Source organism: Leptonychotes weddellii, chromosome 4 (assembly GCF_054177405.1).
Source record: "Leptonychotes weddellii isolate Sample4059 chromosome 4, ASM5417740v2, whole genome shotgun sequence".
Lineage (NCBI taxonomy): Eukaryota > Metazoa > Chordata > Mammalia > Carnivora > Phocidae > Leptonychotes > Leptonychotes weddellii.
The window spans coordinates 16194855-16217042 of record NC_138372.1 but is presented as its reverse complement, the minus strand read 5'-3'; the positions used below and the strand labels follow the sequence as shown (position 1 = coordinate 16217042).

At 50.6% G+C, this 22188-nt stretch overlaps 1 protein-coding gene across 1 annotated transcript; it reads left to right on the top strand.

Moving 5' to 3' along the window:
* The first annotated feature begins 11518 nt into the window (after positions 1–11518).
* Positions 11519–13142, top strand: ID3 (inhibitor of DNA binding 3). Its single transcript, XM_031032693.2, has 3 exons — positions 11519–11897; positions 12024–12106; positions 12651–13142. Exons 1-2 carry the CDS (start codon positions 11598–11600, stop codon positions 12081–12083), a joined length of 360 nt encoding a protein of 119 aa, XP_030888553.1. The 5' UTR covers positions 11519–11597; the 3' UTR covers positions 12084–12106; positions 12651–13142.
* Positions 13143–22188: the final 9046 nt, after the last annotated feature.

Sequence of the window (22188 nt, the reverse complement as noted above, 5' to 3'; positions counted from 1 at the left end):
ATCTCGGGGTGCTGAGATGGAGCCCAGCACTGAGTTCCACACTGGGTGAGGAGTCTGCTTGAGATTCTCTCTCTCCCTCTCCCTCTGCCCTTCCCCCCGCTCATGCATGTGTGCTCTCTCTCTCTCTCAAATAAATTTTAAAAATAAATTTAAAAAAATGAAGGAGCTTTATTGAGATATAATTTACACACCATAAAACTCAGCCCCTTTAAGTATACAATTCAGTGATTTTTAGCATATTTACAGAGTTGCAGAACATCACTACATCAATTTTAGAATATTTTTATCAACTCCCTCCCCCCAAAAAACCCTGTTCCATTAGAAGTCACGCCCCTTCTTCCTCCCAGCCTTACACAACCACTGGTCTACTTTCTATCTCTATAAATTTACTTTTTCTGGAAATTGCACACAAATAAAATCATACAATATGTGCTCCTTTGTGTCTTGCTCCTTTCATTTAGCATATTATATTTTTTTAAGATCTTATTTCTTTATTTGGGGGGGCTGGAGAAGGGCAGAGGGAGAGGGAGAGAGAGAATCTCAAGCAGACTCCCCCCTGAGCCCAAAGCCTGACGGAGGGCTCAATCTCACAATCCTGAGGTCATGACCTGATCTGAAATCAAGAGTCTGACGCTTAACTAATTGAGCTACCCAGGCACCCCTCACTTAGCATAATATTTTTGAATTCTATCTATGTGTTGCTTATATCAGTACTTCATTCCCTTGATTATTGCTGAATAATATTCCATTGTATGGAGGTGTATCTGTTTATCCATTAATCAGTTGATGGACATTTGGGTTGATTCCACTTTTTGGCTACAGTGAACAATGTGGCTATGAGTATCCTTATACAAGTCTTTGGGTAGACATGTGTTTTTATTTCGCTTGGGTGGATGCCTACAAGAATTGCTGGGTCATATGGTCAATTTATGTTTTAACTTTTTAAGAAACTGCCAAACTATTTTCCAAAATTTTCCATTCCCATCGGCAATGTATGAGGGTTTGTTGAGAGAATTAAATGAGATAATTAACATAATGTGCTTAGCATAGTACCTGGTCATAGTGAATCTTCAAGACATGGTAGCTGGTGCTAACTGAGATCTTAACAGAATCAACACTACCCACGGCACTGCTGTCTTCTTCTCTGCAAAGAAGATGGATCTCAAAGAGACATTCTAAAGTATTAACACCTACATTCTTTTTTTTTTTAAGATTTTTATTTATTGGGGCGCCTGGGTGGCTCAGTCGTTAGGCGTCTGCCTTCGGCTCAGGTCATGATCCCAGGGTCCTGGGATCGAGCCCCACATTGGGCTCCCTGCTCGGCGGGGGGCCTGCTTCTCCCTCTCCCACTCCCCCTGCTTGTGTTCCCTCTCTCACTATCTCTCTCTCTCAAATAAATAAATAAAATCTTTAAAAAAAAAGATTTTTATTTATTTATTTGAGAGAGAGAGAGAGAGAGAACACAAACAGAGAAGGGGCAGAGGCAGAGGGAGAAGCAGATTCCCTACTGAGTAAGGGCCCGACCCGGAATCCTGGGATCATGACCCGAGCCAAAGGCAGACGCCCAACCAACCAAGCCACCCAGGTGCCCCAACACCCACATTCTTGATGCTCTGAGCCTGGCACTCAAGGCACGTCACACACCCCACCTCCATCTACTTATCCAGTCTTGGCCAGCAACCACCCACCTTCTAGCTGCTGCCCAAGCAAGCTGGTTGGCACTTCTGCTCACACCATTCTCTGCCTTCTTCCCTCCTGTCTTCCTCCTGCATGCTCTTCATGTATTAAAATCCATCCTGGCCTTCAAGACTCAGCTCCAGTGTTCTTTCCTCTCTAAGGTCTACCTTGGCTTTCTAACTAATTCAGTCAGTCCTGTCCAATCGGTTTCCACTAGCCATAAGTGGCTACTGAGCACCAGGAATGTGGCTAGTCTGAACTGAGATGTGCTGCATGAGAAAATGCACACCAAATTTTGATGTGCATGAAATCACATGTGTATGAATTTTGATGTGTGTGAATTTTCACCAGTGTAAAAAATAAATGTAAAACAAGAAGGGGTTTTTTTTTTGTATTAATTATATGTTTGAATGATAATATTTTGGCATATTTGGGGTTAGGTAAAATACATTATTGAAATTAATTTCACCTGTTCTTACTTTCTAAAAATGTGGCTGCTAGGAAATTTTAAATTACAAATGTGGCTCCCACTCGTGGCTGCATCATAGTTCTATCGGACTGCGTTGGTGTAGAGCATCAATATCCTAACAGTTGCTGTTTACTGAGCACCTAGTTCTTACATATTTCTGTTATCTGATGTAATGCTCAGCACAATTCTGTGGGGTAGATATTATGAATATCTCCTTTTTTACAGATAAGGAAGCGGAGGGAGGGTGTGACCTCCCCAAGGTCACACAGCTGGACGCTAGCAGATTCAGTATTCAAACCCAAGTTGTCTGACTCCAAAGCAGATAGTCTTCCATGGGATTTTGCTGCAGACTACTAAAGCACCAAGGGCTTTGGGGTCTCCATGGGGTGTCTTTGGCTGGAATTAGAACAGCTCTGCATGGTAATGAATCATGCTAATCAGAAACTCTGAATGCTTGTCTTTCATAAATACAAAATGAGAAAACAGATTAATTAATATAAGCAATGCATTTGGAATAAATTGGATCTTGGGATCTGTGGGTAGAATAAAAGGCTGAGGACCACTGATCTAAACAAATATCTCATTTTGCAGGTGGGTAAACTGATGCCCAAAGAGGACAGAGGATTTGCCCAGGGTTGTCAGCTAGTGGCAGAGCCAAGTGCAAAAGCTGGGTTTCCAAGATTCTAGGCTGAGCTTCCCTGCATGTACCTCTGGGTCTTTGCCAGGATGGTCTCTGCCCTAAGCCACTTGGAAGCCCTTTGTCTTGAATCAGCCTCCTCCCTCCCCCAAGCCCTGTCCCAAGGACTAGACAGGAGGGGACCAGGAGACCCAACCCATTTCCCATCAGGGTCCCAAGGCCACCATCCGGTCCGGGGCCAGGAATTCCTTTCAGAGACTGAACTAAACTGGGCCAAAAATAATGCTGAACCCTTGGACGCCTCTGAGAGCCCCTGTTCCTACTGGACCCTGGTCTAGCAGGCCACCCCAAGTCTCTTCCTTGCCGGCTCTCTGGGCTCCCCCAGTCTTCCCCTTGCCAGCTCCCATCTGCACTCATAGTGTGTGTGTAGGGAGAGGAATGTTTAAACAAACTGCCCACATCCCAGGTTCCCTCTTGCCAGCCCTCTCCAAACAGGCAGGAGACGGTGCTAAAGCCAATAGCGTCCCTACGAGCCAACCAAGGAGAGCCATAGCCGGAGGCAGAGACAAGGAGCCACCAAGAAACACACACTGCACAAAGAGGCACGGAGAGTGTGTCCGAGACAAAGAGAGGAGATAAAGGATGGGTATTTAGATCTAGATAAAGAAAGACACGGAGTAAGAGACAAAGAGAATAGAAACGAGAAGAAAGAGGTGGAGGAGCGAAGGGGATTCACGAAAATGAAAATTAGAAGAACGAAAAATAGGAAGAAGACCGAGAAATTAGAATTTGAGAAAAGGGACTGAGGGACAGACCGAACGGGCAGGAGCGCGAAGGGGGAGAGAGGCCGACACCGAGAGCGCGAGGGCTCAGCGAGCTGGGGCGCCGGCGGCGCGGGGCGCGGGGGACGCGAGGGCCCCGCGGGGGGATCGCGAGGGGCGCGGGGGTCCCGGGGGGGCGGGCCCTTCTCCGGGAGCCTCGCCCCGCTGCGCCGGTCCCATCAGCCACATTCCTCCGGGTTTCCCACACGCTCGCCATCAAAGAGTCCCCAAAGCCCAGCTTTTCCCGCGCCCCTCCCCCGCCAGGGCTGGAGAAGCTATTTTTCACCCCCTCCTGGTCTTTAATCTGTTGTGGGGAAAGAAAGCGGCTTTTGTTGGGCGAGGGGCTGCGCGGGGGGGTGGGGAGGGGGCGCCGGCGATTGTGTGTCCCGCAGCTGCGCGCCTGGGGCCGCCGGGGGTGGGGGCGCGGGGCGCGGGCGGGGAGGGCCAGGAGGGTCGGGCAGGGCAGGGGAGGGAGCCGCGGGGCCTGGGGGAGCGGGCGGGGAGGGGTGGGGTGGGGACCACAGGGGGCGGGCAGCGAGGGCCCGGAGGGTCAGGCAGGGCCGAGGTGGGGCGTCCTGACGCAGACTAGGAGGGCCAAGGTCGGACAGGGCCAGAATGGGGGCAGCCGGGGCGCGGTGGTGAAGGCGGAGGGGGTCACAGTAAGTGAGGGAGTGGAGGAAAAGGCCACCGGGTGTGCAAGCTCATTGTCCTCTTGGCCCTGTTTGCACCTGGTCCGAAGATCGGGGGGAGATGGACACATACTGAAGCAGGCACGTTAGGGAGAAGGCCGCACACCCAGATAAGCTCGTATACCAGGCAGGGAGCCACACCCCGCATCTAAATAGGCTGCCGCACTGGGGAGACACCCACACTCTCACCAGGGGCCCAGACACACAACCCGCAAGGAGGATCCCAAAACCCAGAGAAGGGTGAAGGCCACACACGCAGGGAGGAAAACACACAGTCCGAGAGGAACCCACTTCCTCAGAGACACACACCTACACCTCCTGACACCATGAGGGTCTGTTGAGCAAAATGGATTTCAAATGTGAATTTCTTTCTCCTTCCATCCTCAATTCCTCCTTAAGACAGTCCCCCATTCTCCAGCATTTGCTTCCTTCACCCTCCAGTTGGTAGCCTGGCTCACTACACAAGCTTTGGACTCAGGCAGCTCTGCTCTGCCTCCCAACAGCTGTGTGACCTTGGGCAAGTCACCTCACCCCTCTGAGCTTCAACTGATACGAGGATTGAGAGAGAGAAAATACATGTAAGATGCCTGGCTCATTCCTGGCACTCAGCAAAGGTTGTCCTTTGCTGCCATGATGACACTCGGGACAGCTTTAGTCCGCAAGAGGCTCTCTCTGAGCTATAGGCTGCAGCCCCTGTGTTTTCAGACAGGCCTGCATTTCCAGCTCACTGCAGAGCTCTGGCCTTGTTGAAGGTAGAGCAGCCCTTCCCTCTCTGGTGGGGACACCTGTCTCCCAGGTCAGATCCCCCCCTCTTGACCTCAGTACCCACCCTCCAAGCCTTTGAACTGCAGCTGGGACCTAGGCCAACACAGACAGTATCTGGGAAGGGTGAACATTGCTTTCCAAGGCCTTTGGGTGGAGCACCTTTTTTCTTTCTTTGGACTACATCTTTCTAAAGCCTTTTCTGACCCCCTTTAGTGGGAGCCCAAATCCAACTGCTGGCATCTGCAGCAAAAACATGATGCCTGAGAGTCACAGAATCGGAGTCATCCAGTACAACCTGCATTTGAGTTTTAAATCCCTCCACCCCCAAGGGGTCTCCTAAAAGTGATGACTGAGGTGGAATTTAATTCAGTACATCTTTACTAAGTGCCCACTCTGTGCCAGGCACTGGGAGGTATGCTGAAACCAGAGAGATAAAGACCACCTGGCCACAGGGCAGATGAGCTATATGCCCATATGGCGGTTAGGAGTGTTCACTGGAATCCTGAATGAAAGTGCTTTGGAAATAGTAAAACCTCTGCAATATACTTGTTTCCTTTTGTTGTTTTTTATTTTTATTTTTTTAAAGATTTTATTTATTTATTTGACACAGAGAGAGAGAGAGCACAAGCAGGGGAAGTGGCAGGCAGAGGGAGAAGGAGAAGCAGGTTCCCAGTTGAGCAGGGAGCCCAATGTGGGGCTCGATCCCAGGACCCCAGGATCATGACCTGAGCCAAAGGCAGATGCTTCACGGACTGAGCCACCCAGGCACCCCCTTTTGTTGTTTTTTTTTAAGTCATTGTTAAACTCCCACATAACCCACTGATGCTCTCCAAATTCTAGAAGTTCCAAAACTGTCCCTGCTTGACAGGTTGTTGCTGGCCATACTCACTGGCCTAGAGATGCTAGGGTGAGAGAACCAGTCCTTTGTGTTTGCACACTGCATGCAGTTTGAATACGTGTCTCCATCCTCGTGTGCATCAGGATTTGAAACATAGACCCAGATTCAAATCTTGATTGGTGGAGTTTTATACCAACCAGCTGTGTGACAGATCTCTTTGAACTTCAGGATCTTTGTCATAATAATACCTACCCCCAAAGACTCTAGAGCAGATTATGTAAGATAGAGTTTATAAAGCACCCAACAAAGGATAGGTTCTCAGGAAATAAACTCCCGACCTGCTTCCCTGTGGGTGTCCACCCCTTCACCCCAGATGCCAAGCCAGCTCCTGGACATCCCATGGTCACTGTCTACCTGTTGAAGCAAGGGGTTAGTTAACTTCAGGGTGGTATGACTGGACCAAACTAGGTTGGATTTGGGTTGGAAGAAGAAGACAGGGAGGAAACTCAATTCCAAACTGACTCTTAAAAACAGGAGTAGTCATTCTGCACTTTAAGAATAAACGTCCCTTAGGGGCGCCTGGGTGGCTCAGTCATTAAGTGTCTGCCTTTGGCTCCGGTCATGATCCCAGGGTCCTGGGATTGAGCCCCGCATCGCATCAGGCTCCCTGCTCCGCGGGGGGCCTGTTTCTCCCTCTCCCGCTCCTTCTGCTTGTGTTCCCAATCTCACTGTGTCTCTCTCTGTCAAATAAATAAATAAAATCTTAAAAAAATAAAAAGAACAAATGTCCCTTAAAACATGGACAGGAAAGGGCTTTTGGGGGAATGAAAAAAGCTTCAAATTTCCAAGAAATTTCCAAAGCTCCCTGAGTCTCTTTGCTTAGAAAACAAAGGTTTTCCCTTAATGTCCCCAACACCTTAGTGTCTGTATTGTCTGTATTCCTATCGAATGCACCCCCCACACTTGCTTTTCTCTATCCAGTAGAATAAAATGCTCTCAGGTCCAAGCTACCTTCCCAAGAGGTCCCTTGAAGGAACAGAACGAAAAGCATAGTCACAGAAGGACGCAAGCTTTGAGACTGGCAGATATGGGTGCAAATCTTGGATCTGCTACTTACTGGCTATGTGAGCTTGGGCAAGCATATTAACCTCTCTGAGCCTCAGTCTCCTTGTCCATAAAATGCATCAATGAGATAATGTATGAGAAGGTGAATAGTTAAGATTCAATGAAGGATGATGATGATGATGATTGCACCAAGGACTTCTTAACTATAAGATAGCCTATCTTGGAGGCCTCTGAAATCCCCACCCCTATAAGAACTCAAGCCTTAGATCCCCATGCTTCCTACAGTCCCTTCTTGCTATTACCCACATTCCTCAGCAGGAACCAGTAAATGCACCTGGCACCACCTACCTATTCCACCCACCAGGGGTACATCACATCATAGCACAGAAATATAACTAATTGGTTCCCACAGCACTTTACATCCCTCCTCCCCTTTGATCCTCCCAGCTGTGCATAAGTGGGTATTATTTTCCTCCCCATTCTACAGAGGAGACAACTGAGGCAGAGTGAGGGGCAGTAGTCCATACAGGAATTTGAGGCTGGTCTTGATTCTGAATTCCCTGTGCTTTCCTTGCATCACATGAGTCTTAAGCAGCACTTTGAGGTCTAGCCTCCCTGAGGGGAGAAGGAATCTGTTCTATGTGCCCAGCTGGAACATCCTCAGCACACGGTTACAGGCACTTTGGGAGCAAACAGGTACCTATTAGGAAATGCAGCCTCTGGAGATGTTCTGAGACCACAGCAGGCCATCCTAATGCTGATGAGAGTTAGAGGACAGAGTGGACAGGGAGCCAAGTGAGGGGGAGGTCCCAGTCCTGGCCCCAGGTCTGCAGCTGACATCCCAGTAACCTTGGGCAAATTTTTGAGGTTCCCTTGATTCCAACTTTACAACATAACTGGGGGAAAAACAGATAGGTAGACAAATAGATAGAAACTCAGTTTAGGCAAAAAGACATCTGCCGTTCTCATCATCATTACTTTGGCTTTGAAGGCGACAGCTCATAGACCCCCCACCACTTTTTAAAATTTTAGAGACAAAACAGTATAACTTAATAGTTTTGCCAACTCTTCAAAAAATCAGAGAACACAACACTGAACACAACACTGAATTTTTTTTCTTTTCTTCTTCTTCTTCTTTTTTTTTTTTTTCTTTCAATTTTGGCAAAGGAAGATTCAGTTCCTGGAAATGCTTACAAAATGATTCCTGACACTGGGAGGAGATAGTTTAAAAAGGAAGATGGAGATGACAAAGAAAAACTAGATACATATATAGATCAAGGAAGAAGGTGGAAAGAAAGAATAAACAAAAGGAAGAAAAGAAAGAACTAAAAGAGGGAGGGGGGAAAAAGACTTTAAAGGGCCCCAATTCAGGGAACGTTATCAAGTTCCCAGCATCTGCAATTCACGAGCCGCTCGCCGGTCGGGGAGGCGCAGACCCCGCCCCTTTCTCGGGTGTCGGGCGCTCATTGGTGGGGGCGGCAGTCGCCGACCGGTGACTGCCCGAGGAAAGGTTGCCTGGGACACGCATCCCTGTGTGAACGCATGACGTCCCACCCTGGCGCCAGGCTGTCTGGGGCTGAGTCTTAGATCAACACAGCTGTGGGACCGGGACCCACAGCTGGGCAAAGGAGCGGATTCCTCAACAAAAAATAGGATTGTGAGAAAAGTTCTGAAACAAAAACAGCGCAGACAAAAGCCTTAATGACATCCTTTCATAAAAATAAAAAATGCAAGAGGGGGGAAAAAAGCTGGTAAAAGGAGCAGAACTGGGAACAGAAAGTTCAGAGGCATTTGGAATAAGAGGCTGAGGGCCCGCCACCACCAAACTAGTTGCAGAAGGCCTGAGCTAGCCCTCTAGTCCGCTGCTGGAAAAAGAAGTCTCTCGGGTTCAAACTTTAGTCAGTGTTCCCAACCGTACCCTGCTTCTTACAGAATTAGAATCTTAGATTGGAGAAGACCCCTAGAGGTCCTTTGCTCCCTTCTGCTCCCCCCCACCCCAATTTTGCAGAAAATTCAGCCCAGGAGGGAAGAAGACGTGTCCAAGGCCACATTGCAAGTTACTCGTGTGGCCAAGAGAGAATTCTCCTTGCTAATCTCACTGCATCCTTCTACAGCCTTGTGTCACACAGCCCATGAGCATTTCAGCCTGAAAGCATCTTGGGAAATAATAAATGTGAAAGTGCTTTGCAAACAGGTACCGGAGCCTGAGGCATCAGTGGTAGTAACGGAGGAGGGAAAAGGAGAGAAGAGAACCTGTATGGACCTGTTGCCCCAGCACCTACCACACACCTGGCCCCATGCTGTGTCCCCAGGCACCGAGGAGACTAACATATCTGGTGGAGAGAGCATGTCAAATGCCTTGCAGAGCAGAGGCATGCGATAATTATTTGTTGAATAAATGAGCTAGGTCTAATTAGCTTCATTTTATAAACTGGGGAATTGAGGCAAGGAGAGTTGACTTAGTTCAACATCATTAGTAAAAGAGAAGAACAGGGATTTGAACATAAATCTGCCTGGCCCTGAAAGGCCATGATTTTTCAGAACCACCTCCAGCCCCCCAACCCCCACCCTGGCCCCGGCTTGACCATTTTTGCACAAACCACGGAAGTCTGTGTGATAGAAAAGGAAAGGGTTTTCTATTTGGTCACTCAGGAGTCTTGCACAGCCACCATTTTCCCTTCCCGTGACCAAATAGCTGGCATTCTCTTCTTTTAACGTCTGTAGCATTTATAGACTGACTTGTGCACTTACAGGTTATTTTCTTCCTCCTTCTTATGCTAAAGAATATAAGAAACTTGAAAACATTAACATTTTAGGGAGAAATCTTTAGAAGACCCCTTTCTTGACACAGAGCCCTGTGGTTTGATGGCAAACAATGGGACTTCAGGGTTGGCTCTGCCATTAGCTTTGGCGTGAGCTTGGACATGTTTTATAGCCCCTCTCTGGGCCCTTTACCACCCTACACCTGCCTGTCCAAATTTCATAAAGCCTTAGATTTCCATTGTTGGAAAGGATTTAAAATAATCACTTAGCACCATCTCACCATATTATTCACAAGGCAACCAAAGCCAGGGTACCTGGGCTTGTTCAAGATCCTATGGCTGGGATGTTGATTCCTAGTCCAGCATCCTTTCTACCATGACAATTTTGAGATTCTCTTAGCTCTGAGCTCCCATTGTCCTGTTAATCAGTGCCACATACTATAGAACTCTTAATTGTTTCCTGTGTTAATTTTGTCTCCCCGAATTGTGAGATTCTTGAGAGCAGGAGCCACTGTTTTATGCAAGGTGACTCCATAAATATTTACCAACTGATTGACTTAGGAAGCAACCATTGGGGGAATCCCACCTGGGATTCCAAGATGAAAACCAGCATTTTGAAGCTGCAAATTCCCAAAAGTTCTGGGAAGTGACAAGAAGACAAGCAAAGAATACTGAGTGCAATGTCCTGTTGCAATACAGGGCTTAGCTTCCCTGTCCTCTGATCCCTTTCCTGGGCTCTCAGAGCTAGAGCTATTTCAGCAAGGCTAAGAATAATCAAGTCCAGGTGGCTTACACTTCCATAGCAGAAAGGGACAGACAATAGAGTGATGAAATTACCAAACTATTGTTTTCTACACAGAGGTGTGTGGAAAGTGTGTGTGGGGGGGGGCGCCACAAAGCAAGAGTTAAAAGATTGGCTGACCCAATGGGGGACCCCTAAAAAGATTTATATAGAAATCATCCTGTCTGTTGCCCCATATTTAAAACTCGGTCCAAAATTCTAATCAAACTCACTTCCAAAACACAATTGGCATATCTTTGGCTCCTTATGGAGTGCATGGGGCCAGAGTGTGGGAGCTCCTTTCTTTCCCCATGCAAAAATGACGGATTCAGCCTGCTTTCTTCCTTTTTTTTCTTTTCCCCTGTTGCTCAAATAAATAGTGTTCTTTGCTCAAACCTCCTTCCCCTCCTCCTTCTGCAATCTCAGCCCTAGCCCAAATCTGTTTTCTTCATTGTAACCTCAGCTTCACCGCAATTAATTTTTTTCCCCTCTGGTCACAAGATAATTCCTGACGCCAGTGAGTCTGGAGGTCAGACGAACAGCAAATTGGGGAACAAGGCGGCACTAATTCCTTACAAGTTTCCCTTGAAAAATCCTTTGCTTTAAAAAAAAAAGAAAGAAAGAAAAAAAAGCTTCTTTGCTGTTCAGGGATTTATGACCTCAGAGGAGCTGTGGGTTCGAACTAGTGTTGGGCTGTGGGTGGACTGGCAGGGGACAGGGGAGCTCAAAGATCTGGGGCGCTGCCAGGAAAGGGCAAATTCTTAAAGTTAATGGTTTTAAGTGATTTTTAAAATCCTTGCTGGCCAAGAGGCCTGCCTCTCCCCAGTATCAGCGCTTCCTCATTCTTTGAATCCGCGGCTCCGCGGTATTCGGCGTCAGACCAGCCGGAGGAAGCCTGTTTGCAATTTAACCGGGTTGTGAACGCCCAGGGTTGGCGGAGGCGGGGCCGAGGCGCACGCTTTGCATAAAGGGGCGTGCCTTCGAGGCAGGCTCTATAAGTGGGGCCGCGGCTAGCGTGCGCGTGTTACCAGCTGCTGTTGGGGGTTCTTTCGCTCTCTTCGTCCTTTCGGCACCTCCAGTCTCATTCCTCAGAATGAAGGCGCTGAGCCCGGTGCGCGGCTGCTACGAGGCGGTGTGCTGCCTGTCGGAACGCAGCCTGGCCATCGCGCGCGGGCGCGGCAAGGGTCCGGCAGCCGAGGAGCCGCTGAGCCTGTTAGACGACATGAACCACTGCTACTCGCGCTTGCGGGAACTGGTCCCCGGAGTCCCGCGAGGCACTCAGCTTAGCCAGGTGGAAATCCTGCAGCGCGTCATCGACTATATCCTCGACCTGCAGGTGGTTCTGGCCGAGCCCGCCCCTGGACCCCCAGACGGCCCGCATCTTCCCATCCAGGTGTGTGGGGGCGTGCGCGGGAGCTGGGGCGGGGCTGAGCTCCAGAGCCCGGATGCTGCCAGGACCACCCCCCCCCTAAAACCCCCAAATGCCATGCATGACGTTCCCCTCTTTCCCATCTCTCAGACAGCCGAGCTCGCTCCGGAACTTGTGATTTCCAACGACAAGAGGAGCTTCTGCCACTGACCTGGCAGTCCTGGCGCCTCCAGGTGAGTATCCCCGCCTTCGCCCAGGGGGTGGAGGTGGGGCGGTGCTTAAACGACAAATTTTGGAATTGGTTGGCCTTTTAAGGGATTACTGCCTCCTCAGTTTGGGGAAAAGGAGGCGGGAGAGGGGCTAGTGACTTACCTGTGGTTACATTAAATGAATGACAGAACCAATTCCCATCCAATGTGCGTTTCAACCTTGAACGCATTTTGCTCCTGCCCTCCCCCGATGGCCAAAGACACGAGAAAAAGTAGGCGCAAGTAAATAAAATAGCCGTTCTGTTTGTAGTTTGGAATCGTAAAGGAAGCTATGTCTTCCTCAGCCCTCTCCCAGCTAGTGTCAATTCCAAGAGGGCGGGGTGGTTGCAAGCTCCGCCTGTGGTCCTTTGGCGCCAACTGGGTGGGGGCAGCATGGGGCTCGGAGTTATCAGCTGGAGGTAGAGACCAAGTTTCCTCCCTGGCGCCGGGCAGTCTGCGGACGGCCCCCGCCTCGGCGCGCTCGGCGGAAACTGATGGCTCCCTGGTCTTCTTTCCTCCCCCCGCGCAGAATGCAGGTGCTGGCGCCCGTTCCGCCTGGGACCCCGGGACCCTCTACGGCCGGAAGCCCGAGGGCATGGATGGGCCCCAACCTCGCCCTGCCCACTTGACTTCCCCAAACCCCTGCCTCGAGGCTGGACCTGGCGCCCGGGAACGAAGGACTGTGAACTTGGGTGGCCTAAAGAGCCAGAGCTAGCTCTGGGCACCAGCTGGGCAACGTCTCCCAGCCCCCACCCCACCCCCAAGTTTTAAAGACTGTCTTTCACAGTGTGGAGGTTGTGGGGGGAGTGGCTGCTCTCCAAAGTCTGCCAAGGCAGCAGTAGAGCTGGTCTTCTGGTCTCCTTGGAGAAAGGCTCTGTTGCCCTGATTATGAACTCTATAATAGAGTATATAGCTTTTGTACCTTTTTTGCAGGAAGGTGACTTTCTGTAACCATGCAATGTATATTAAACTTTTTATAAAAGTTAACATTTTGCATAATAAACGGTTTTTAAACACTTGAGTATATAATGTGTTTCCTTAAGTGCTAACACTCTCATAAGGCTGAATTTAGGGGAAGTAAATGTCCTTCTTGGACCTTGGGAAAAGCAAGCTTGCTTATTTAAGGGAGATGGGGAAATGCCAGTTAAGACTGGAATGGGGGGGTGGTGGAAAGGGCTCATGATGGGAGCCCCATATCCATTAAGGGTTGGGTGCAGGGAAGATCCTGGCCCTGTCCCCTCATTTTACAGATGAGGAAAGATGTGAGGGGAGCTCACCCAGCAAGTTAGGAGCCCAGGATAGAACTTAGGTCTCCTGAGTCCCAGTTTCTTAAGTCCCTTGAGCTGTTTTGCTGCATTACCAGATGGCTTCGGTGTCATTAATTATTCATGATGTCTTTCTAGCAGGGGATGTGGAAGAGTGGAGTCTCACCTGGTGCCCAGACGGCTGGTGGTTGATAGACCCATTTCAGAGATGAATAAGCAGATCAGGGCCTGGTTTCATTTCCCTCCTCTTGCTCTCTGATTTGGCTTCCAAATTTGGAAAAAAATAGGAGAGGGGTTTTTCTTGTCCCTCAAATCCCCAGCCACTCTTATCAGAATGATTTGGGGGCTGGCTGGGGAACACCAGTACCAATCCCTCTCCTACCACCAGGTAGTTGAAGACTGAGCCTAGACTGGGAATTTGAAGAAGCAGCCCCACAGCCCCCCATTCCTTCTGGTATTTCCTTCCCGTAACACCTCCACTGAGAGTCTACTCTGTGAGCATCTCTAACACTTTCAGAAAGGGAGAATCTGAGGCTCAGTGGATAATGGGTCTGAGCCGGGTTCTCACAGCCCCTTGAGAGAAAGAGATGGGATTTTAACCTAACTACAGTGATTACAATCGTAGGGGACAGGAGCAGAGCGATTGAGAGTGGGGCAGAGGGCAAGACCCCCAACCCACACCAGCCCCCTTTGCCCCCCACCTGACAGCTCCCCAGGTGGGCTCCACCAGGCTCCTGGCCTCACTAGATCCCTGTTTATGATATGATCTCATCTGTGTGTTGGCCCCTGGCATGAGTAACTTCAATATTTCATAACAAACAGGTCACGTCACCACCCTTCATTCCTTAACCCTGGTGAGCTTTCAGGGGTGAACAGGGGCATGTGGTGGGGAGGCAACCTCTTGTCTTTGCTAACCGGCTGTCCAGTGGTTCCCAACCTGTTTCCTGGTTTCCTCTGATGATCTGGTGGGAGGTATGAGCACTCCAGAAAATACACACACACATGCACACGCACCCCCTTTGCAGAGTCATAGCAGCCCTCCAGTCCCCTGGGAAGTCCTCAGTCCCCATGTGAGGAACTCTTGTCTCGACCAAGTAGACCCAGGTTGGGTCTCCCTTGGTTTGTTTTGTTAGGGGTGCTGTGCTGGCTCTGGTGACCGCCACACAGGGGTGCAAATTCCTGCTCTGCCACATCCTCGCTGTACAACTGCAAGCTAGAGACTGCCCCCCTTGACCCTCAGTTTCCACATCTAGGCAAGATTGCTGATCCTGAGCCATCCACTCCGAGGCACCTGGCCCTACCTTTGACCATTAATGGCAGACATTGAACTCCTCTTCTGCCCTTTCTGCCACAGCATGCTGCTTCCTGTTCACTCAGAAGCTGGGGGGCTGGGGACGGCTAGAAAGACCCAAATCGCTCATCTGCCGTGTGACCTTGAGCAAACCGCTTTACCTCCCCAAGCCTCTCTCCTCCTTTGCCCAGCAGCTCTCAGTTCCTGTACTGCCATATCCCTGGACGGAAGATAATGGTGGGAGGGGCGCCTGGGTGGCTCAGATGGTTAAGCGTCTGCCTTCGGCTCAGGTCATGATCCCAGGGTCCTGGGATCGAGTCCCGCATCGGGCTCCCTGCTCCTTGGGAGCCTGCTTCTCCCTGTTTCTCTCTCTCTCTCTCTCTGTCTATCATGAATAAATAAATTAAAAAATCTAAAAAAAAAAAAAAGATAATGGTGGGAAAGTTCTTTGAAACGCATCACACACCTACAAGGTATTATTAAGCTAATTCCAAGGAAATTGCCTGTCAGGTCTGCTGAGACTGAGCTGTTCAGGTGGCTGGGACAAAAGCTGAAACCAGCATGCCAATTCATTAGTCATTAGAGAGTGAAAGCAATCTGGCCGTGGGTCGGAAAACTCTCAAAATGAGGGTAGTGTCTTCTGTCATAATCACCTATCGAGTGCTGCCAGGTGCCAGGCTCTATTTTATCTTAATTTTTTCTAATCCTCACCACAACCCAGCCAAGGGGGTATCATTATCCCCATTTTACAGAAGAAACAGATTCGGAGAGGCTGAATGACTTGATGCAGGTCACACCGCAGAGAAGTGGCACAGCAAGGATTAGTAAACCCAACTCCATGTAGCTTCAGAACCCATATTCTCACTTCTCCTCCAGGCCAGCTCTTCTCCCTCGCCATTCCCTGCACCTGGTACTTGTTTAGTCCCCAATGTGTGTTTGCCGAATGGAAGACTCAGGGCTACCCCGGGTCCCTCTCCCTCATCTGTGAAAGGGGGTGATGGTACTTCCCTTGATGGTTTGTGACTCGGATTAAAGGTAACGTACAAAAAGCATCTCCCGGGTTCCCTGAAACGCAAGATTCACTATTAGTTGAGTGTCTTACGTTCATTATCGCGTCAGCTCTGAAATAGGGACATTTGGAAGAGATTTTTACTTTTAAAATAAAACAAACAAACAAGACAGCCAGGCTCAGAACGGGCGAAGGAACTTGCCCATAGCCACACAGCTCCTAAGTAACAAAGCAGGAATTCAAATTCAGGCCCGTGACACCGGAGATGGTGCCCTTTTGAGGAGGCCAGTTACAGCTCTCCCCAGCTGTGGATGCGCCCGACAACCTTTAATTATCTGTCCTCCCGGCCTCATCACCTCTCATGGCCACCACTCTTCTCCATTCCCCAGGCTACACTCTAAAACCTCCTATCGCTCTCTCTTTCCCGCAGAACTGCTTCTCGGGGTCCCCTCTGCCCGCTCCCCCCTTTCGCAGCTCGCCCCTGTCCACCGGCCGCGGCTCAGGGCCCGGGCAGGGGCGGAGCCTCGGCCCACGTGGCCCAAGCCCGGCGGGGCGGAGGCGAGCCGGCCCCGCCCCCGGCCCGCCCCGCCCCCGGCCCCGCGACCCGCGCTCCCCCCGCGGGCCCTGGGGGCCGCTCGCAGGTGTTCGCTGGCGCCCGGATGTCTGAGCTCTGGCTCCGCTCTGGCTCCGGCTCCCTCCGCAGCCTGCGGGCGGGGCTCCCAGCCCATCCGGAGCCTCGCGGCGCCCCCGCCACTCTGCCAGCAGCGCGGCCTCCCAGTTCCCAGCCTCCCAGCCTTCCAGCCTCCCAGCCTCCCAGCCTGGGGGGCCCCCCCCCCACCCAGCGGAGTCGCTGACCCGACTGCTCTCCCGCTGCCCCCAGCTGCGCTCGGGCCGATGCAGCCTCAGCGTGCCCCCACCCCGCTTCCTGCCTAAGCAGCTTTGCCCTGGCCGGGCGGCCGCCCTGCCTCGCAGCCCCGTTCCTTCCTTCCTTCATTCTTTCAGGCAACTCGCATTCCTCGAGCGCCTGCGACATGCCCCGCACAAGGCCAATCCGACCTTCTGAGTGTGGCCCCAGGCCCGCTGGGGTCCTCCGGGAAGCCTCTGCCCTCCGCCCCAGTCTCCCCCGCAGCCCGCCCCACTCGCCTCTCTCATGTCCTATTTCACTCACAATTTGGGATTTAATTGTTCCCTGGTTATTTCTCCTGTTAAGTGTCAGTCAGTGGCAAGGTCAAGGGGTCTCCCTGTGACCAAAACCAGGGATCAGTCTGAAAGTAGGGTGAGGAGGTGGCCAGAGTTGGAGTTCAGCCAGAGGGTGACAGGGTTTGGGGCTAAGCGCGGATCGGAGCTGGCAGCAGTCTGTGGCCTGGGTTAATAGACATGGTGTGAGGGTCAGTCTGAGTAGCATCAGTGGTCAAAGTTAGTGAGTCAGTCTTTGGGTAGGGCCAGTGGACAGTCCGGATCAGGGTACTAGGTTATTTATGACAAGGATTTGGGGGTTATCTTTGACAAGCAAGATCAAGGGAGGGGGGTGCTGTAGCGCTCTGAACTCAGATTCATGTTACTCCACGGCTGGGGGGCTGACCAGGGCCTCCCCTCTTCCCCACATAAGCTATAGAACTGACTCTCCATCTGCGGACACTCCCTCTCCTCCTCAACAACACCACCCTACTCCAACTTTGTGCCAGATGTGGGAGGCAGAACTCTCAGTGGGCCACACCACGGTCGGAGGGAGCCCAGATGGGCAGTAACACTGACCATGGTAGGGAGGCCTTGGGCTTCCTGCGAGCCCCACCCTGGAGCCGCCCATGTTTGACAGCTAAGTTGATGTTCTTCTCTGTACTTTTTGCCATTTGTTCATAAATCTGAAGCTCATCAGGGACGGAAGGACACAAATGTGGCCCAGAGAGGGGAAGGAGCCTGCTGAGGCATATACAGAAAGTTCATAGTCAAGACAGGACTCGAATCCAAGCCTCTACCTTCCTATCTAGGGCTCTTTTGTGATACCTGCTTACCCTGAGCAGGGATTGTTATTCCCACTTTAGAGATGGGGCTTATGGCCTCACATAGCTCCTATAGAGGGACTGCCAGGGGCTGGTAGCACACCGCCCCCCTTACCCATCCACCCCCCCCCCATGCACCTTGAGGATCTGGAAATGTGAAGTCAGGGATGGTGATTCCCTAAAGCCTCCTTGTCAGTGCCACCCAGCCTCCTCCCTCCTGCCCTCATTAGGAGCAAATGAAACAAGGGTGGCCAAGCATGATTTGGAAGCTGGGGAGGGGAGAGAACACTTTTTAAGAACTGCTGGGGAAAAGCTTAGCTGGGCTCTTATGGAAACATATGGAACTCATTACCCTAAGTCGAGGTGGTCGCTGGCCTGCCAGCAGTTGGTTAGTTTGGGGCTAAAAGTGTGCTTTGTACGGCAATAGGGGTACCCAAGGCATGGCAGACTCCCCAGAATACCCCGCCTGCTCACCAATCCAGGTTCTTCCTAACGTTGGTTTTGTTCCCAGCTTATGCCATTTTCTAGCATTAAAAAGGGGGGCAGTGCCTGGGTGGGTCAGTCCGTTAAGTGTGTGCCTTCGACTCAGGTATGATCCCAGGGTCCTGGGATTGAGCCCCACATCGGGCTCCCTGCTCAGCTGGGAGCCTGCTTCTCTCTCTCTGCCCCTCCCCCCACTCGTGCTCTCTCTCTCTCTCTCTCTCTCAAATAAATAAATAAAATCTTTTTTAAAAAAATGTCTAAAAATAAGGGTTTCAAGACACACTAGGGTACTAGACCACTACAGGTCACGCAAGGAGGAGATGAGGACTCAGAGACCATCAAGACAGATGACACCCCCCCAACACACACACACACCCTGGCTCACACACATCCCTCCCCTCCCCCACTGGGGTCCAGATGTACGACTGGTCCTGCAGTGGGTCCTGCAGTGGGTCCAGATGTACGAAGGGTTGATCCCAGCATCCATCGAAGGTTCTTCAGGGTGGGTTCCAAGGAGCCTACATGTTGGTCCCACATCTTGTCAATCGCATTGTCCGCTGTAGGCTTGACTCCATATACAAAGGGAGCAGCAAGAAGGCATGCAAAAGAGGCTACTCACTCGTGCACAGCATTTTAGTCTACGTGGTAATAGGAGACTTGGGAGCTGCCTCCGTTTCACTCCTACAAGGCTCACAGATATTAGGGGACCTGCCAAAGGTCACCCCGGAGTATGTGGCAGAGCCCAGGTCTCTAATGCAGCCTCCACATCCACTGCTGTCGATGTCTGCAGCTCTTCGAAAACTCCATACAAACCACTGGGTCACACAGAATTGGCCTCAGCCGGCCACCCCGGCCCTCCTGCACTTTCTGGGAGTCTGGGAGTCGGACGGATGCTGGTTGAAGTCCTGACTTCGTGTGTCTCAACTGTGCCGTTACGGGTAAGTTATTCATCCTTTCAGAGCCTCCCGTGGTCGCTTTCATGATTAACTTAGCTGACCTATGTGAAGGGCTTGGCGCTAGGTCACCCCCACCGAAGAGCTTGCTGGGCATGGGTGTCACATTCCTAACATAATTCCTTGCCCATCTTTCCGGGGTGGTGGTGCGGTTGGCATAACTCAGTCATGACATCCCAGCACTGCTTGCCCTGCACACGTGCCCTTCAGAGCCCTCTGACAGCCCCCCAGGAGCCTCTGATCAGCAGGACAGCCAGGTGCCTTGAGGAGCAGAGCAGGGACCAAAAGCAGGACTCCGGCCCGGTACCTCCACTCCCAGGCTGTGCCACGTGGGACGAGCTCCCTCACCTCTCTGAACCTCGGGTCTCCTCCCTGGAATACTGCCAGGATCCTGCGCCCTGTCCGCAGAGTCGTGGGGAGGATTTGGTGAGGAACTGGATGTAAAGCACCTGGAAACCCACCAGCACATGGCAGATACTCGGTAAGTCACAGCTAGATTTACTATTCCTAATTCAGAGATGGAGAAACTGAGTCCCAGAGCAGGGAAGTGACTCATCCACTGTCATGTGGAAAGGTCTCCTCACAGAGCTAGAGCTTAAAAGCCAGATCTTTACACTCCTGGCTAGTGCCCAGCTCCTACTCTCTCATGATTGGGATTTATAATTATTTCATGACAAATGTGTTTTCAGCTGGTGGAAGGATGGAACTTTGGGCTCTGTGAGCCTGTCCAGTTTCAGCCTGATCCAGAACCAGCTCATTCATAAAAGGACCGCTCTCTAGAAGAGAACAGGAGTTGCGGGTGCGCGTAGGAAGGACACGACCCAGAGGCCAGAGGACCCTGAGGCCAGAGGTGATATAATAATCACAGGTGTGAGTAGCAGCTTTGTGGTCAAACAGACGCCCCCATTCAAATCCTGTCTCCGCCACTTCTCAGCTGTGTGACCAGCCAAGGGACGCCTTGAGGTCCCAGCCAAGGGACCTCTCTGAGCCTCAGTTTTTCATCTGTAAAACTCCCAACAGTACTTCTTTCAGAGGGTTGTAGTAGGAATTCAGTAAGACAACAGAGGGAGAGTACCTGGTATGGGTAAGTTGCTTGCAGTTGGCAGCCCTCGTCACTTTGTCAAGGCAATCAAGCACAAGCCACCTGCTTCTTCATCATCCTCAGCGGCAGGTCTTTTTGTAAACATTCAACTGAACTAACAATGGGTAATACAGATGTTCTAATATCTGGCTATTGAAATGCTTACGTGTGCGCACACACCTCCACAGCCTGGCTGTGGGAACTTGAACAAGTTATGTCTTTCATCCTGTCTCCGCATCTTTCTGCACCTATCCAGTGGGGGTAATAACAGTGCCTGCAACAGACGGCTTCGAGGACTAAACTAGTTCACATACAGGGGCGCCTGGGTGGCTCAGTCCTTAAGCGTCTGCCTTCGGCTCAGGTTGTGATTCCAGGGTCCTGGGATCGAGCCCCGCATCGGGCTCCCTGCTATGCGGGAAGCCTGCTTCTCCCTCTCCCACTCCCCCTGCTTGTGTTCCCTCTCTCGCTGTGTCTCTCTCTGTCAAATAAATAAATAAAATCTTCAAAAATATATATATATATAATTCATCATGTCTCAATTTTGGAAGTCAAATTGACATTTTGGGAAGATGTTCAGAGTTTTATCACATGGCTTCGTGAGACCCGGCACCCAGTCAACTTCACACACAGTCACACGTGTGCTCACACCCAAGCACACGCAGACACACACACTTTGAGAAAGCCAGGCTACCCTGTACTGCTCCCCAGCTGGGCTGCAACCTGCCCTCTTACCTTGGAGAACTGCCTGCAGCCTCCCTCCCACTCACCATGCTCTGCGGAGTGAGACAAGAAAGTGGGGTCACCTCTCCTTTGCCAAGGAGTATATTCCTTGGCAAAACTGACTTGGGAACAGGTCCAGGCTCCAGCTCTTCAGCTGTGTATTAGAGCCTGGGGCCCCGTCCTGGCTCTATCCCGCTCTTGCTGTGCATCCCTGGGCACAGAGCTTCACCTCTCTGAGATTGGCTTCTCCTCGGGGAAACGGGGCTGACCACATCTACCTTACAGGGTTGTTAAGGGATTAAAGAGACTCCTGGAAAGCACCTGTCACATAGTGGTAGCTCCATAAATGAGCACTGTTAAGAGCTTGGCTGTTTTTTTAATTCGGTAAAGGCTATCTTTTATATATTCTTTAATAAAATGGGGCCATTGTTTGTCTGCCTCACATAATATATTTTATTGCTTTGAAACACATCTGTTAATCCAATGAAGGTGTTTTCCTTTGAACACTATTTTATTTCCTATTTTATTCATATTTTACAATGTCTGGGAAAATCATTGAAGCCCACCGAGGCTCAGTTTTCTTATCTCTAAAATGGGAAAAATGCCTTCCTCGTGAGGGTGTTTTGAGAATTCAGTGAGAAGGCGGATGTGAAGGTGCTTTGCAATGCCAAACAAGTGGAAGAGGTGATTTTTTGCACTCGTCCTTCCCTCTCACCAGGGTGAATTCCTCAAAGAGGGGAGTGAGTTTTGTTTATCCTTGCAGCCCCAACATTGAATGTGTAGTAATACATTTAATAATAACGTATTATTATGTTGGTGATGGTGATGGTGACAAGAACTTTCCTTTCTTCAACACCTACTGTGTGCAGGGCTCCGGGCTAAGTGCCTCGTAAGGAAAGGAAGGATAGACGTTTAGAAGTTTTTGCTTCCCTCTGCTGCTATTTATTTATTTATTTATTTATTTATTTATTTATTTTAGAGATGGGGGGAGAAGCAGAGGGAGAGGGAGAGAGAGAATCTTAAGCAGGCTCCACACCCAGAGCCTAGCCCAATGCGGGGCTCGATCTCAAGACCCTGAGATCACGAACTGAGCCGCAATCAAGAGTCGGACACTTAATCGACTGAGCCACCTAGGCACTGATTATTTCAAGGTGAAGGAATTGTTTTACTTTCCCCATGGGCAAGTTCTCTCTTCCATACTGCAGATAAATTAACCTCAGTCTTGGGTCTTATACATCATTTGGCCAATCCAGTTGAATTCTTGT